The sequence below is a fragment of the Myotis nattereri genome, assembly GCF_964212035.1.
Source record: "Myotis nattereri genome assembly, chromosome: 3".
Classification (NCBI taxonomy): domain Eukaryota; kingdom Metazoa; phylum Chordata; class Mammalia; order Chiroptera; family Vespertilionidae; genus Myotis; species Myotis nattereri.
Window position 1 is genome coordinate 188,825,431 of NC_138077.1, and position 17,802 is coordinate 188,843,232.

At 42.2% G+C, this 17,802-nt stretch overlaps 1 protein-coding gene across 3 annotated transcripts in view; it reads right to left on the reverse strand.

The window, feature by feature from the left end:
• EIF2B3 (eukaryotic translation initiation factor 2B subunit gamma) overlaps nt 1-17,363 on the reverse strand; it is a 92,340-nt gene extending 74,977 nt beyond the window's left edge. Inside the window, exons 1-3 of one of the 3 annotated variants that reach the window (XM_081085829.1) lie at nt 17,302-17,363; nt 12,720-12,876; nt 2,198-2,343 (exon numbers count right to left, since the gene is read on the reverse strand). In XM_081085829.1, the coding sequence (XP_080941955.1) occupies nt 2,198-2,343; nt 12,720-12,867 (294 nt within the window). In that variant the 5' untranslated portion in view covers nt 12,868-12,876; nt 17,302-17,363. Of the gene's footprint in view, nt 1-2,197; nt 2,344-12,719; nt 12,877-16,931 lie in introns of all 3 variants that reach the window. The other 2 variants (XM_081085831.1, XM_081085830.1) reach the window with 2 other exon arrangements.
• Nucleotides 17,364-17,802: the final 439 nt, after the last annotated feature.

The following is a 17,802-nucleotide window of genomic DNA, read 5'->3' on the forward strand; positions in this document are numbered from 1 at the left end:
ATGACACCAGTAGAAAGCAATTGGACATACCAAAGATGTGGGATGTTCTACAGGACAAATAATCGGTTTCTTTGAAAAGTAAGTGGCATAAGGAAAAAAAGTGGTTGGAGGGGAGACTGTTTTAGAGTAAAAGAGACTAAAAAGATATAATCGCGCCCTAGCCGGTCTGGCTTAGTGGATAGAGGGTCAGCCTGCAGACTCAAGGGTCCCAGGTTCGATTCCAGTCAAGGGCATGTACCTTGGTTGCGGGCACATCCCCAGTGGGGAGTGTGCAGGAGGCAGCTGATCGATGTTTCTCTCTCATCGATGTTTCTAGCTCTCTATCCCTCTCCCTTCCTCTCTGTAAAAAATCAATAAAATATATTTAAAAAAAAAAAGATATAATCGCCCTGGCCAGTTTTGCTCAGTGGATAGAGCATCTGCCTGTGGACTGAATGGTCCCAGGTTCGATTCCGGTCGGGGGCACATGCCCAGGTTGAAGGCTAGATCCCCAGTGAGGGGTGTGCAGGAGGCCGCTGGTCAATGATTCTCTCTTATCACTGATGTTTCTATTTCTCTCTCTCCCTTCCTTCCTCTCTGAAATGATTAAAAAAAAAAAAAGAAGATATAATTAGCCTGGCCAGTGTGACTCAATGGTAGAGCATCGACCTATGGGACCAGGAGTCAGGGTTCCATTCCCAGTCGGGGCACATGCCCGGATTGTGGGCTTGATCCCCAGTGTGGGGCATGCAGGAGGCAGTTGATCAATGATTCTCTTTCATTGATGTTTCTGAAAAATATTATGTTAAACAAAATAAACCAGAATAAAATTGTATGATTCCATTTATATCTAGTTCATAAATAAGCAAAATTAAGATATGCTGACAGAAATCAGAATAGCAGTTGACTCTATAGGTGGGGGACTGACTAATAAGAAACACAAAGGAAATTTCAGAGGTGAAGGAAATGTTCTAGATTTGGGTAATGGTAAATTGGATGTATATATTTTTCAAAACCCATTGAACCCATTAATATCTGTATTTTACTGTGTGTAAATTATCCCCCCCCCCTAAAGGGAAGGGAGGGCCATGTACATTTCTGCATAAATTTTTGTTCTTCAATGCATAGGTAGGTTGAACATATTAATACATCAGTTTGCAGTCACCAGAAATAGCAGAAGAAGGTCTGCCCCCCAATTCAAACAAGATGTCAACGTTATCACACAGACTAGACTTTTTCAAAAGAATATCAATTTTAGAATAATTTATGATGGCTGTTTCTCAGTTTGTGGGCCACCAGCCACTGGGAGACTGTGTACTCATTTCCATATGCCCTTGTTAGTATCTTTTAAAAATATATATATTTTTATTGATTTCAGAGAGGAAGGGAGAGGGGAGAGAGAGATAGAAACATCAATGATAAGAGAGAATCATTGAATGGCTGCCTCTTGCACACCCCCTACTGGGGATCAAGCCTACAACCTGGGCATGTGCCCTTGACCAGAATTGAAGCCAAAACTCTTTAGTCCACAGGCTGATGCTCTATCCACTGAGCCAAACCAACTAGGGTCCTTGTTAGTTTCTTAACCAAAGGAGACTAAAAGTTTAAATATTATCATGTGAGGGGATCTGCAATTTATTTATTTATTTATTAAATATATTTTTATTGATTTCAGAGAGGAAGGGAGAGGTAGAGAGTGATAGAAGCATCAATGATGAGAGGGAATCATTGACTGGCTGCTTCTTGCATACCCCCTACTGGGGATCAAGCCCACAACTTGGGCATGTGCCCTTGACCAGATTTGAACCTGGGACCCTTCAGTGCGAAGGCTGACACTCTATCCACTGAGCCAAACCAGCCAGGGCGGGATCTGCCATTTTTTAAAGTTCCTTTGTACTTCTTTCCAGTTAATCTATCTAATAATTTTGCTTATTCGTTAATTTCATATAAATAGAATGTTTTAAAGTAAATTTGAAGTATATATATTTTTTTCATAAAGATGTACTATTACCTTAAAATATTGGAAACCAGTGACTGACTAAATGTCTAAATATTTACTTAGTAATTAAACTAAAAAGAGTTGAAGAGTACATGCACAACAAAGTATGTGATGTAATAATATATATTTTAAAAAGCATTGTAAACTATAAAGCACTGGAAAAACATAAGATAACATTTACCTTTTATAAACAATAAAAATCAAGAAATAGTTTTTCACCTTAAGTTTTGGATATATGTGGCGCAGAGAATCTGCAGTTCCCTTGTCAGCCTCATCAGGAATACACACTATATCTAGCTTCATTTTCATCTTGAATTCTGCAGATAAAGCCTTTTGGACATCTCTGGTTGTAATGACAATGACTTCTACAGCACAAAAGAAAAAAAAGAAGGAAAAATAAAAAAACTCATTCATTTAGATAATGATTTATCTATTTTAATTAGATTTGGTCTGTTTCTAACAGTTCATATTGTTGAGCCTTTTCAATGTATTTTACTGCGTTCTCTCAATTCTTAATAATAATCTCATTTTACAAATGAGGAAACTGGGACTTTATGTTGTTTAACTTTGTTCAGGGTCACATGATTAGTAAGCAATGGATTCAAGATAAAAGTCAGGTCTGTCTAATTAGAGCCCTCACTTTAACATATTACATGATGCTTCTTGATGTAAAGAACCCAGAAGAGCATTCATCAAAGCATATACAAATGGGATCCCATTTTAAATCTTCATTCACTACAGAGAAAGAGCTATCACCATTTCCTATGAGGTAGCCACAATGAACCCTCGTTAGAGGCAATTTTCACATAACAGATGTCTTTATTTTATCCATGAAGCTATCAACCAATGCTAGAAAACTTGGGGTTTTGTCATGGATCTTGGGTAGGGTAATGTAAATCCACTGTAACATAACATATGTTGCTGACGTCTGAAGATTGAATTTTAGCATCTCTATAGTGGAAAAATTTCCACTTGTTCCATTATAGTATGCCAGGTCACAATTATCTCTCTCTTTCACTGTAAGCATTCTTTTCTATTTTCTTCCCTTCTTTCTTTCTTTTTTTTTTTTTTCAAATCATTTAACCTTCGTTCTTCCTTTTTTTTCTTCTTTCTTCCTCTCCCTACTCTGCTTTCTTTTAGTCACTAACTTACTCATTCATCCAATAAATACAAATACATTTAATATGTACAGAACAAATAGGCACTGAGAATTCAGAAATGAACTCAACATGGTTCTTATTTTTAAGAAACCTAACATGAAGAAATTATACATGGAAATGGTTAAGGACGGTATCATGGAAGGGATGGCCTTTGAGGACACGATGAATTTTAAGTACAACAAAAATTTATTCTAATTAAAAATATTTTTATTGAAATGATTGGGGTGACACTGGTTAATAAAATTATACAGGTTTCAGGTGTACAATTATGTAATTTACAAAAATTTCTTTAGTACATATTTATGTAAAATGCTGACATTACAAAAATGAATTAGATATAGTATCTGCTCTCAGAGAGATCAGTCCCCCAGGCCATTAACTACAGCATGAAACAGGCATTGAGAGGTACTAAGATAGAAAACCAAAGTGTGATGGAAGGATAGAGGACAAGGTGATTGATGCTGTTCAGGATTTCAAAGAGAAGAAGCGGAGATTTTAGGTAGAGTAGATAGAGTGAAAGAAGTAACAACTGCAAAAGTCAGTCTAATAATTGGACCAAGACTTTTCTGTATGGAGAGAGACAAAAGCTAAGGTCTATGTTAACTTCTCTAAAATCATGACTTGGTTATTAAACTCCAGAATACTATGTTTAGTAAGCACTCTCCCATTCCTTAGTGAGAAGGAATTTTTTATGTAGGGGGTATTAAATATACCACAAAAGGTCACCCCTAAGCATAACTAACTATACCTAGAGTAAAAGTAAAAAGAAAAAAAAAAGTTACAGATGATGTATCCAAAAAACGTAATTAACAGAAATTATGAGATTTTAAAGTATGTTAAGGTGTGTCCTTCACCTGTGCAACTGAGCTCTAAAAACAAAATTTCTTCTAAAACATATCTCTTAAATCAATGTCAAATAGACTACTTCATAGAAATGTTATGGGTTTGTTTCAGGAAGGCAGTTCTCATAGTGGAATGATCAATGGATCACAAGACTGGGCCCTAGGATCTAGCACCACCTCCATCCAGTCCTTGGATTTGCTATATCTAACTACATATAGGGCACTTCAAACTCATTGTGGTCAAAGCTAAACTCATTATCTTCATTCAAACCTGTTCCTTGTCTCTTATTCCCTTTCCTAGTTAATGCTATCACCTAGTCCAGTGGTCGGCAAACTCATTAGTCAACAGAGCCAAATATCAACAGTATAATGATTGAAATTTCTTTTGAGAGCCAAATTTTTTAAACTTAAACTATATAGGTAGGTACATTGTTATTAACTTAATTAGTGTACTCCTAAGGCTTAGGAAGAGCCACATTCAAGGCGCCAAAGAGCCGCATGTGACTCGCGAGCCACAGTTTGCCCACCACTGATCCTAGTCACACAAGCAAAAAGTAGAGGGAACGCTTCTCTTTTTTTCCTACTTCCCCTCCTCTTAATCATCAACTTTCTCAAATGTTCCCTCTTCTCCATCCTAAGTGCTACTTCTTTAGTTCAGGCCCTCTCCATTGCTGGTGTGGACTTTTGTATCAATCTAACTCATCGCCCTGTTTATAGTCTTGACTCCTTAAAATTCATTCCTCATATAGCTTCTAAAGCAATTTTTAAAAACTGTAAATCTGGAGAAACCAAGATGGTGGCATAGGTAAACACCGGAGTTTGCTGCCTCGAACAACCACTTCAAAAATGCAACTAAAAGGCGGAACGAACATCATCCAGAACCACAGGAAGGCTGGCTGAGTGGAAATTCTACAACTAGAAGGAAAGAGAAAAGCATACCGAGACTCAGAGGAAGTGCAGTGCAGAAGTAAAATACTAAGGTGCGGAGGTGCATGAGGAGCGGGCTGGCGGCTAAGGGAGCGGTTGTCGTTTTCAATCAGGAGGGAGTCTCAGGCTCTGAGCTCCAGTTCTGGGCGAGTCTCTGGGGACCCAGACTCATACGGGAGAAGTGGGACTGTCTGGCATCGGTGGGAACTCGAGGGCAGCTTTCTCTCTGAGGGACTTGCAGTGATTACCAGGATATTGAGAAGCGGAGCCTCTGAGAGCAGACATAACTGCTAGCCCTGCCCTGTTGATCCCGTGGGACCCGCCCCGCCAAAGCCCTGCAGGGAGGCTTTTGCTGGATAGCCAAAGGCAGAGGCTAGATTAGCACCTCCCTAGAGATCCAGGAGCCAATGTACCCAGAGGTCAGAGTGGGACCATCCAGTTTGCAGCTCCATGGAACCATAAAGGACACACTCAGGGGGCAGACTCAGTGAGCACCAAAGCTCCATTGAAGCAACTCTTGCCTCAGAGGGGTGTCTCCAGCACAGAAGTTCTCCCACTGCAGACAGCTGATTCTCACAGCCAATTGCCTGGAGGTCAATTCCTCCCAGTGATACCTACAACAATCAAGGCTTAACTACAACAAGACTGTGCACAAAGACCACAAGGGGGTGTACCAAGAGTGTCCTCCTCAGGTAATTGGGGTGGCTGAACCACTGGCCCTAGTGGACCCGTAGCACAGAAAACCACTTTATCAACACAGGGAAGCATAAAAAATACAGAGACAAAGGAAAAGGACACAAATGACAGAAATGGAGGAAAGCAAACAACTGGATATAGAGTTCAAAACCACACTTTTAAGGTTTTTCAAGAATTTTCTAGAAACTGCTGATAAACTTAATGAGACCTACAAGAAATCTAATGAGAGGCTCGAGGTTGTGATAAAGGACCAACTAGAAATTAAGCATACACTGACTGAAATAAAGAATATTATACAGAGTTCCAACAGCAGACTAGAGGATTGCAAGAATCAAGTCAACGATTTGAAATACGAAGAAGCAAAAAACACCCAACCGGAAAAGCAAAATGAAAAAAAAATCCAAAAATACGAAGATACTGTAAGGAGCCAATGGGACAGCTTCAAGCATACCAACATCAGAATTATAGGGGTGCCAGAAGATGAGAGAGAGCAAGATATTGAAACACTATTTGAAGAAATAATGACAGAAAACTTCCCCTACCTGGTGAAAGAAATAGACTTACAAGTCCAGGAAGCGCAGAGAACCCCAAACAAAAGGAATCCAAAGAGGACCACACCAAGACACATCATAATTAAAATGCCAAGAGCAAAAGACAAAGAGAGAATCTTAAAAGCAGCAAGAGAAAGAAAGTCAGTTACCTACAAGGGAGTACCCATACGAATGTCAGCTGATTTTTCAACAGAAACTTTGCAGGCCAGAAGGGAGTGGCAACAAATATTCAAAGTGATGAATACCAAGAACCTACAACCAAGATTACTTTATCCAGCAAAGGTATCATTCAGAATTGAAGGTCAGATAAAGAGCTTCACAGATAAGGAAAAGCTAAAGAAGTTCATCACCACCAAACCAGTATTATATGAAATGCTGAAAGGTATCCTTTAAGAAGAGGAAGAAGAAGAAAAAGGTAAAGATACAAATTATGAACAACAAATACACATCTATCAACAAGTGAATCTGAAAATCAAGTGAATAATTTGATGAACAGAATGAACTGGTGATTATAATAGAATCAGGGGCATAGAAAGGGAGTGGACTGGCTATTCTTGGGGGGGAACGGGGTGAGGGGGTGTTGGGGTCCAACCCCAGCGGGTCCAGGGGTCCCCAAAGGCGTGGACGGAGTTGGCGAAGAAGGAATGACATGGAGACAGTGTTCAGTTGATCAGCAGCCTAGCCAGGATCTCTAGCCAGGATCTCCAGCCAAGTTCTGGTCTGGATCTCCAGAGAGGTTCTGCTCTGGATCTCCAGCCAGGTTCTATGTCCATGTTGTCTTGCTAGGTTCTCCAGCCAGGTTCTCCAGGTTCTCCAGCCAGGTTCTGTAGCCAAGTTCCCTCACTAGGTTCTCCAGCCAGGTTCTGTCCAGGTTCTCCAGCCAGGTTCTGTAGCCATGTTCCCTCGCTAGGTTCTCCAGCCAGGTTCTGTCCAGGTTCTCCAGCCAGGTTCAGTCACCGGGTTCTAGTCAGGTTCTCTTGCCAATTTCTGTAGTCAGGTTCAGTCCAGGATCTTTTGCCATGTTCTCTCGCTAGGTTCTGTCTCTAGGTTCTGAGGCCAGTTTCTGTCCAGGATCTTTTGCCATGTTCTCTCCAGCGAAGTTCTTCTGTCTCTAGAGAACGTTCTGTGTAGGTTCTGTGCCTAGGTTCTGTCTCTCTCTCTGTCTTCTTACATCTGTATTTATACCAGTTGATTCCAATCCTATCAATCTCTATTTCAAAGGTTAGGGCGTCCCTTATCTCCATTCCAGGGAGTAAAGATTATGTAGCTCAAGCATGATTGTTCGTAGTTAAAGTGATTAATTACCCACCTGGCACTTAGTTAAGAGGTTTTATTCCCTTCCTAACTTCAGGGGAAAATCCCTACCTGGGGAAACAACCTTTCTCAGAGACCTTGGTTAAAACACATAGTGCCAAGAAGGTGAGCAAACATATTAAGAATAGTATGCCATATATGCCAGGTCCCTTGAAACAGCAAGCATGGACCAGCTCCCGGCAAGGGGGATGCGGGAAGAGACTGGACAAAAATCGTGTACCTATGGATGAGGACAGTGGATGGGGAGTGAGGGAGGAGGGTGGGGTGGGAACTGGGTGGAGGGGAGTTAGGGGGGGAAAAAAGAGGAACAAATGTAATAATCTGAACAATAAAGATTTAACTAATCAAAAACAAAACAAAACAAAAAACCTGTAAATCTAATTTATCAAATTTATTACTATAAAGTTGTTCATAGTATTCCCTTATCTTTTTAATGTCTATAGGATCTGTAGATATGTCTCCTCTCTCATTACTGTTACAGTAGGTCCTTGGGTTACGTCAGAGATCCGTTCCTAAACGCGATTTTCGCTGTAAGTCAGAACCCACCTACATAAGCACCTACGTCATTCACATGAAGCACATACACAGCAGTATTGAAGTGAAACAGTAAAAAAAAATTTTAAAGAAAGATAACAATTCCTGACCTTTACTTGTGGTAAATAAATAATAAAAAAATAAAGCACATATGTACATACATCGAAATGATGGAACATTTTTTTTTAATAAATAAATGGGAGATGGCGATGTAACCACGAAACAACATACATCGAGTCCGACATAACCCGAGGACTGTCTGTATTAGTAATTTCTTTACTCTTTTTTTCCCAGATCAATCTAACTAAAGACTTAACAATTTTATTGATTTTTCTCTAATGCTTTTGTTTTCTATTTCATTTATTTCTGCTCTTATCTTTTTAAAACTTGATCATCTAATATTCTTTTTTCAAAAGATATATTTTTATTGATTTCAGAGAGGAAGAGAGAGGGAGAGAGAGACAGAAACATCAATGATGAGAATCATTGATCCATGTCCTGCATGCCCCACACTGGGGACCGTGGGATCGAGCCAGCACGTGGCCCAAACGGGAATCAAACCGAGATCTCCTGATTCATAGGTTGACACAACCACTGAGCCAAGCCGGCTAAGCTAAAGATTTTAAACTGATTTTTAGAGAGAGAGGAAGAGAGAAACATCGATGTGAGAGTGAAACATCGATCAGCTGTCTCCTGCACAACCCCTAGTGGGGATCAAGCCCACAACTGGGGCATGGAGCCAGCAACCTGGGAATCAAACCAGCAACCTTTCAGTGCACAGGAAGTTGCCCTACCAACTCAGCCACAACGGCCAGGGCTACTTTTATATTTTTAAAAATCTTCTTTCTACTTATTTAGGTTTCATTTGCTCTTCTTCTTCTAGTTTCTGAAAGAACTTTGATGATAATTTGAGACATTTCTTCTTTTCTACTATAGTGCTTAATGCTATAAATTTTCCTATAAACAGAACTTTAGCTATATCAAATTTTAATACAGTGTATTTAATTTTCAGTAAATTCAAAATATTTTCTAATTTCCCTTGTGATTTCTTCTTAAACATACAGATTATGTAGAAGAATGTGATTTAATCTCCAAATTCTTAGGATTCTCTTGATATCTTTCTGTTATTGATGTCTAATTTAACTCTACCATGGTCAGAGAATATAGTTTGTATGATTCTAATCCTTATACATTTATTGAGAACTGTTTTGTTTCTAAAAATATAGTCTATCTTGGTAAAAGTACTTGAAAAGAATGTATATTCTGCTTTATTGGGTGAAATGTTCTACAAATGTCAATTAGGTCAAATTATAGAAAATCCTGAAGTATCTACAAAAAAGCTATCAGAATTAATAAATGTATTAAGCAAAGTTGCAGGATAAAAAGGTTAGTATAAAAAACTGCGGTTTTTTGCATTAGCTAGTTTGCCTCAGTTGATAGAGCATCGGCCTGGAGACTGAAGGGTCCCAGGTTTGATTCTAATCAAGGGCACATGCCTGGGTTGAGGGCTTAATCCCCAGTGGGGGGTGTGCGGGAGGCAGCCGATTGGTGATTCTTTCTCATCACTGATGTTTCTATCTCTCTCTCCCTCTCCCTTCCTCTCTGAAATCAATAAAAAAAATATTTAAAAAAAACAACCTGTATTTTTATGTATTAGCAACAAACAACTGGAAATTAGAATATTGTATAACAATTACCATTTACAATAGCATCAAAAATATAAACTACTTGAGATAAATTTAATAAAATATGTTTAAGTCCTACACACGAAAACTATAAAATTACAGAAGATATAAATAAATAGAGAGATATACCATGCTCATGGATCAGAAGACTCAGTATTATTATGATGTGAATTTTCTTCCTATTGGTCTATAGATTCAATTCAATCATAATCAAAATCCCATCAACCCTTTTTGTAGATATTGATAAGCTAATTCTAAAGTTTATCTAAAGATGCAAAGGACATGCTTGACATAGAATAACTAAAATACCAATCTAACCACATTATACTTTTGTTTAAACCTTTCACTGTTTTCCCACTGCATTCAGGGAAAAAAAATCTAAATTCCTCAGCACGAAAGGCAACGCACTTTATAGCATGACCCCTGCTTAACTCTCTCATTACATATAATACGCCTCCTTATAGTTTATATTATAGCCACATAGAATGAATAGCAGTTGCCAGAACATGCTGTACTGATCATGAGTCTGTATCTCATCATTTCTGCATGGAATACTCTCTCCTCGCATGTCAATCTGATAATTTATGTTTTCAAGAATTAACTCAAGGTCAGCTACTCTGTGAAGTGTTCCCTGAATCCCTCAAGTTGAAACAGCAACTTCCTCTGTATACCCAAGCACTTACAATGTACCTCCATTGTAACATTTACCATACTACACAGTGATAATCGATTTATATGTGTATCTCTCTGTTAGACTTTAAGGTCTAATGGAGATCAGGACCTGAGTTATCTTTTGTTTTTCTTTTTAATCCTCACCCGAGGATATTTTTCCATTGATTTTTAGAGAGTGGAAGAAAGAGAGGGAAAGACAGAGAGAAATATTGACGTGAGAGAAACACATTGATTAGTTGCCTCCTGCACACACCCCAATCAGGGCCTGGACCAGGGAGGACCCAGAAATTGAGGTACATGACCTTGATCAGAATTGAACCCGGTTCCCTTTGGTCCACAGGCTGACACTCTATCCCAGCGGTTCTCAACTTGTGGGTCGCGACCCCTTTCGGGGTCGAACGACCCTTTCACAGGGGTCGCCTAAGATCATCAGAAAACATATATATAATTACATATTGTTTTTGTGATTAATCACTATGCTTTAATTATGTTCAATTTGTAACAATGAAAATACATCCTGCATATCAGATATTTACAATATGATTCATAACAGTAGCAAAATTACAGTTATGAAGTAGCAACGAAAATAATTTTATGGTAGGGGGTCACCACAACATGAGGAACTGTATTAAAGGGTCGTGGCAGATTCTCATAGCCAGTTGGCCTGGAGGTCAAATCACCCCCAGTATTACCGACAACAATCAAGGCTTAACTACAAGACTGCGCACAAAGACCACAAGGGGGTGCACCAAGAAAGCATAAAAAATGTGGAGACAAAGAAACATGACAGAAATGGAGGATATAGAGCTCAAAACCGCACTTTTAAGGTCTTTCAATAATTTTCTAGAAACTGCCGATAAACTTAATGAGATCTACAAGAAATCTAATGAGACCCTCGAGGTTGTGATAAAGAACCAACTAGAAATTAAGCATACAGTGACTGAAATAAAGAATATTATACAGACACCAAACAGCAGACCAAAGGAGAGCAAGAATCAAGTCAAAGATTTGAAAAGCGAAAAAGCAAAAAACACCCAACCGGAAAAGCAAAATGAAAAAAGAATCCGAAAATACGAAGATACTGTAAGGAGCCTCTGGGACAGCTTCAAGCATACCAACATCAGAATTATAGGGGTGCCAGAAGATGAGAGAGAGCAAGATATTGAAAACCTATTTGAAGAAATAATGACAGAAAACTTCCCCTACCTGGTGAAAGAAATAGACTTACAAGTCCAGGAAGCGCAGAGAACCCCAAACAAAAGGAATCCAAAGAGGACCACACCAAGACACAACATAATTAAAATGCCAAGAGCAAAAGACAAAGAGAGAATCTTAAAAGCAGCAAGAAAAAGAAAGTCAGTTACCTACAAGGGAGTACCCATACGAATGTCAGCTGATTTTTCAACAGAAACTTTGCAGGCCAGAAGGGAGTGGCAACAAATATTCAAAGTGATGAATACCAAGAACCTACAACCAAGATTACTTTATCCAGCAAAGCTATCATTCAGAATTGAAGGTCAGATAAAGAGCTTCACAGATAAGGAAAAGCTAAAGGAGTTCATCACCACCAAACCAGGATTATATGAAATGCTGAAAGGTATCCTTTAAGAAGAGGAAGAAGAAGAAGAAAAAGGTAAAGATACAAATTATGAACAACAAATATGCATCTATCAACAAGTGAATCTAAGAATCAAGTGAATAAATAATCTGATGAACAGAATGAACTGGTGATTATAATAGTATCAGGGACATAGAAAGGGAATGGACTGACTATTCTTGGGGGGGGGGAAGGAGTGAGGGGGATGCAGGAAGAGACTGAACAAAAATCATGCACCTATGGATGAGGACAGTGGGTGGGGAGTGAGGGTGGAGGGTGGGGTGGGAACTGGGAGGAGGGGAATTATGGGGGGAAAAAAGAGGAACAAATGTAATAATCTGAACAATAAAAATTTAATTTTTAAAAAAAAGGTACATGGGGGACATCTGCAATAGTATCAACAATAAAACATTTAAATAAAAGTAAAAAAAAAAAAAAGGGTCGTGGCATTAATAAGGCTGAGAACCACTAGAGGCTGAGTTATCTTTTCAATTCTGTACCCCAGTGCTAATATATAACTTGGCACATATAGATTAACAGTAAGTATTGAGTATGAGGTGTGTGAATCCCCACTATTTCTCAACCTTTTTTTCACACAGCAATAGAGTATTCCTATGTTCCTAATTTAAAGAGGCCAGTCTCCAGTCAACAGAGTCCTAGTCTGCTCTCATTAATCCTCCTCTCTCACCCTCATAAAAACGACAAATCATTGGGATCAAACACCCTAAAAGTTTTATAAGTGCATGTCATTACCATAGCTCACCTTCAAATCCAACACGCTCAAGCAGGTTTAATGGGTACCAAATTAAAGGTTTGTTCCCAACTGGAAGAAGAGGTTTAGGAATGCTGGAAGTCAGGTCTGTCATCCGAGATCCCCCTCCAACTGCCATTACTACTGCTTGAAATTCCATTTTTACCAACTGCAATCACAGAGAAAAACAATTAACAGGGGAAAAAGTAACAAAAATTGAAGCATACACACGAATAATGCTATTTCTATCTAGGCTATTGATACCCACTATGTCAAATGCATCACTCCCAAGTCCAATAACCAGATAAGAAAGGTTCCTTAGCTGTAGTAAACATAATCTTTATCATATTCTCTTACCAATACAGGGTGAGGCAAAAATTGTAATTCTTTGTATGGCAAACCCTATATCATAAAAGCCTAATATGCTAAGTGTCTGGTTGACCGGTCAGCCATTCAACCAATGAAAGCATAATATGCTAATGATATGCTAAGGCTGCTCAACCGCTCACTAGGACATGCATTGACCACCAGGGGGCAGGCGCTCCGACCGGTAGGTTAGCTTGCTCCTGGGGTAGGTTAGCTTGCCGGTGGGGTCCCTTGGCCTGGCATGTACCCTTTCGCAATCCGGAACTCCTTGGGGGATGTCAGAGAGCTGGTTTCGGCCCAATCCCACAAGCCGGGCTGAGGGGCCCACAGGAGCACAAATTTGTGCACTGGGCCTCTAGTAATATAATAATCTATATAATAAAAGCCTAAGCAACTGTTATGGGGCACAACGACCAGAACAACGGGTCGCTATGATGAGTACTGACCACCAGGGGGCAGACGCTCATTGCAGGAGCTGCCACCTGGTGGTCAGTGCGCTCCCACAGGGGGAGTGCTGCTCAGCCAGAAGCTGGGCTCACAGCTAGCGAGTGCAGTGGCAGTGGTTGGAGCCTCTCCTACCTCTGTGGCAGCACTAAGGAGCAGCGAACCAAGTGGTAAGGAGCAGCGAGCAGGCGGGCGGTAAGGAGCGAGGGGTACTGGACTGTGAGAGGGCGCAGGCTGGGCTGAGGGCACACCGTCACCCCCCAACCCCCCAGTGCATGAATTTCATGCACCAGGCCTCTAGTTAAATAAACAATAATACAAGAATAAACTGTATGTTTCACTTATAGTTCTTACAACCTCAAACCTACTTTTGCGCCACCCTGTATATACTCCAGCTGGGCAGATAGGCTGGAGAAGGAATATAAATTTAAAAAATCTGGCCTCTGCCCTTGAATTGCTCACAATTAAGTAGAGAAGACAAATTCAGTAAATTATAACATGCTATCATTAGTGCTATTGCAGAGATATACTGAGTGGCCAGATTATTATGACCGGCCAGATTATTATGACCACCCCATCAGTACTTCATTGACACTTCCAAAAATAGTGAATATTGAAAACTTCCTAAGCAAATACTCTCAAGGTTTTATTATTATTTTTTTACTTTTTTATTTTTTAAATATATTTTATTGATTTTCCACAGAGAGGAAGGGGGAGGGATAGAGAGTTAGAAACATCGATGAGAGAGAAACATCGATAAGCTGCCTCCTGCACATCTCCTACTGGGGATGTGCCTGCAACCAACATACATGTCCTTGACTGGAATCGAACCCAGGACCTCTCAGTCCCCAGGCCGACGCTTTATCCACTGAGCCAAACTGGCCAGGGCTCAAGGTTTTATTATTATTATTATTTGCATAACTAATTCACTTCATTGTACTGGTGGGGTGGTCATAATAATCTGGCCACTCAGTGTATATCCAAGATGAAGTAGGCAAATAGTGAAGGTAATACCTGAGTTTTCTTAGAAAAGACAGGGAAGGTTTTATAGAAAGTAATACTTGCACTGACTCTTGAAGAAGTAATAGTTTACGAAGTGGGCTTCTGATTCAGTTCCTATTCCCTGAAACTTTCTATAACTTCTGCCTAAAATCAACTGCACACTACAAGCATAGTAGGTCTCTGAAAAGTATGAAATGACTTAAGATTCCTCCAACAATTCAGCCAATTGCTCCCATCTTCTCATTACCCCCCAACTATATTAAACACAAATGTAGGCTTGTATCTGGATTTAGATTTGAAAAGCTCAATTGCAGAAACAATCCAAATGAATTCCTTTTTAGGAATCCAAATTTAAGGAACCTATCTGACCTTCAAAAGAATCTCTTTACAGCAGCTACCACAGAAAAGAGGCACAGTGAAAGGTCATAAATCCGAATTGATTAAAAATAAAAGCACTCTTTGCCCCGGTCAGGTAGCTCAGTTGGTTGGAGCGTCGTCCTGTACACCAAAAGGTTGTGAGTTCGATTCCAGGCAGGGCACATACCTAGGTTGTGGGTTCGTTCCCAGGTCGGAGCACGTCTGGGAGGTACGGATCAATGTTTCTCACATAGATGTTTCTCTCTCTCTCTCTCTCTCTCTCTAAAGATATCCTCGGATGAAGATTAAAAAAATAAAAATATTCTTTGACGTTTTGACTTACAACAAATAATGCAATCTTTTTAATACAAGTGTGAAATGCAATGTTCAGAAAAAGATATTTATTTAACATAAAATTGACAAATAATGTTGCACCTTTACCATCATTATGATCAGTCCTGGGCCCCTCGCATTAATATCTAAACTGCAGTGCTTACACTCAAAATGAAGGCTTTTGAACAATGTTCAGACTTAAAGATATGGTAGTTTCGATGGCAGCAAGCATGGACTCAGATTAGAATTTAACTTCAATCTGGCACTCTATAACGCCCCTCACATCTGACGTTATTAAGAGTAGAGCACTGGCCTGGCTGGTTTGGCTCAGTGGATGGAGCATTGGCCTGCAGACTAAAGGGTCCCGGGTTCGATTCTGGTCAGGGGCACATGCCTGGGTTGCAAGCTCGATCCCCAGTGGGGAGCATGTGGGAGGCAGCCAATCAATGATTCTCATCACTGATGTTTCTTTCTCTCTCTCTCTCTCTCTCTCTCTCTCTCTCTCTCTCTCTCTCACTTTCCCCCTTTCTCTCTAAAATCAATAAAAATATGTGTGTGTTTTTTTTTAAAAATAGAGCACTGGTCCTTCCGGAGCAAAAAGGCCCGAGTCTGAGTTCTGGTTCTGCCATTTACAGGTGGTGTGACCAGGGGCCTGACATTTACAACTCTTCGCGTCCTCAGTTCCCAGAAAGGAGCCTGGCGGTAAGTGCCCTGGAGCCAGAGGGGCTGGGTGTGAATTCCAGCTCCACCAGGTGAGCTGTGCGAGCAGGGCGAGCGACATCACTTTCCTAGGCCTCGCTTTTCTTCATGGTCTAAGTGAGGATAAGGATCGTTTCTACGGCACAGAGTTGTGGGGGAGAAATGAGTTAAGCTACGTAAGGCTCACAAAATAACGCCAGCCCCAGGCCAGCGCTATAAAAGCTAGCATTATTAGCGCTGCCAATGACCCACGCTGCTGTATCGCTCCGGCCTGTGTTACCATTCCTGTTTCCCAGGCGCCTTTCCCGGGGCCCAGTAGTCACCGATTACACTTGAAGACTCAGTGGTACGAACCATCTGGCCTAAGCAGTCATTCCCCACCCTGCCCACCCCCGGGAGAGCGGCTCCTTCCCCCGCCCAGGTGCTGCTCGCCACCATGTCCAGACGCCTCTGCCTTCACAGGCATTAACGCCCGTGGACTTCAATGTCCGTTCCCCTCGAGGTCCTTGAGGGCGGGGGCTGTGTCATCGCTGTATTATTCCGGGACCTCCACCCCCCCATCCCCACCCCACCCCGCCAGGCGCCAGGCACTCGGCGTCTGGGAATGGGCGTCTGTGGCCCTCACCACCCGGCGCAGGGGGCGAACCGGTGCAGACGGACAGACCGCAGAACCCGCGCGCCGGGGGACCCGGGGCTCCTCGCTCTCTGCGAGGCTCTGGGCGACAACACGGACATAACTATCCGCGACGCCAGGCGGCTGTCGATGCCTGAGTCACTGCCGGGACCCGGTGGGATGGGAATCAAGGCAACGTCTCTCCGCGGCCTCTCGAGTGGGAGAGGGCGGTCAGGGCAGCGCAGACACGCTTCCATCACAGCCCTAGGGCCTCATCCCTTTGTAACCGGGTGAGAGAAAACACGGTGTCATAATCGATCTCTCACACGGAGCTCACTGTATTCCATCTTATATGTCACTGCTTGCACCTAAACAACTACAAACAGGAGCATCGTGAACGAAGGGCTCACGTGGAAGGAGTTCGGGCGCTGCGCTAAGGGCGTCGGGTCCTGGGTGTGGGGTTCACGCGCTGTGACTTCGGCAGATCCTCCGCCTCCTGACACTCAGTTTCTCCACCTGTTGCACGAGGTGGTTGGCGCGGGTTCTCCGCAGGTTCTCTTCTAGTTTGGACACTTGGCTTCCCGGCCGGCCGGGTCACGCAGGGACTCGAGCTGGCGACTCTAGGGCTCTGCACGCCCGTGTACTCCCTGAGGCCCTCCCAGGCGAGGCTCGAGGGGCCGCCTCCCTCGGATGAAGCGGGGCTGGGTGGCCAGCACAGTGCTCCACGCCCGCGCCCGGCAGCTCGAAGGCGGCCCGGCAGCGCCAGAGCCGCAGACTTACCTCAGCTCCCGGCGCGCCGCCGCTCCCCGCACTCCGCACGCCGCCTCCGATTGACAGCCGAAGGCGCAGGCGCGCGATGGCCGAGCTGATCGATGGGACGGGACGGAACGGGCCGAGCGCCGAGCGGTAGATTGAGGACCAGAGGCGCGCGCACCTCCGGGGGAAAGTAGGCGGGGCCGCCCTTGCTCTTCATTCACAAATCACCAACACCCATGGAGGGTCCCTCCCAGTGCTGGGCTCCTGGAACCCAGATCGGAAAAGATCACGGTCTTCCTGCAGGGAGTTCTCCTTCTAGAACCTGGTTCCGACTACCACTCCGTGAAAAGAGAGCTCATTTGGGAACCGCAGTTTTGGATTAGCCTGTGGAGAAATCACCAAATGCCTGTGCAGGACAGGGCTCTCTACATCCATGAGGTCCAACGTGGCGACTCACGTCGACTTTCTGAATTATTGCACGGAAAACATCCACATTGAGCCATCAAAGGAGTGGGGGGTAGGGGG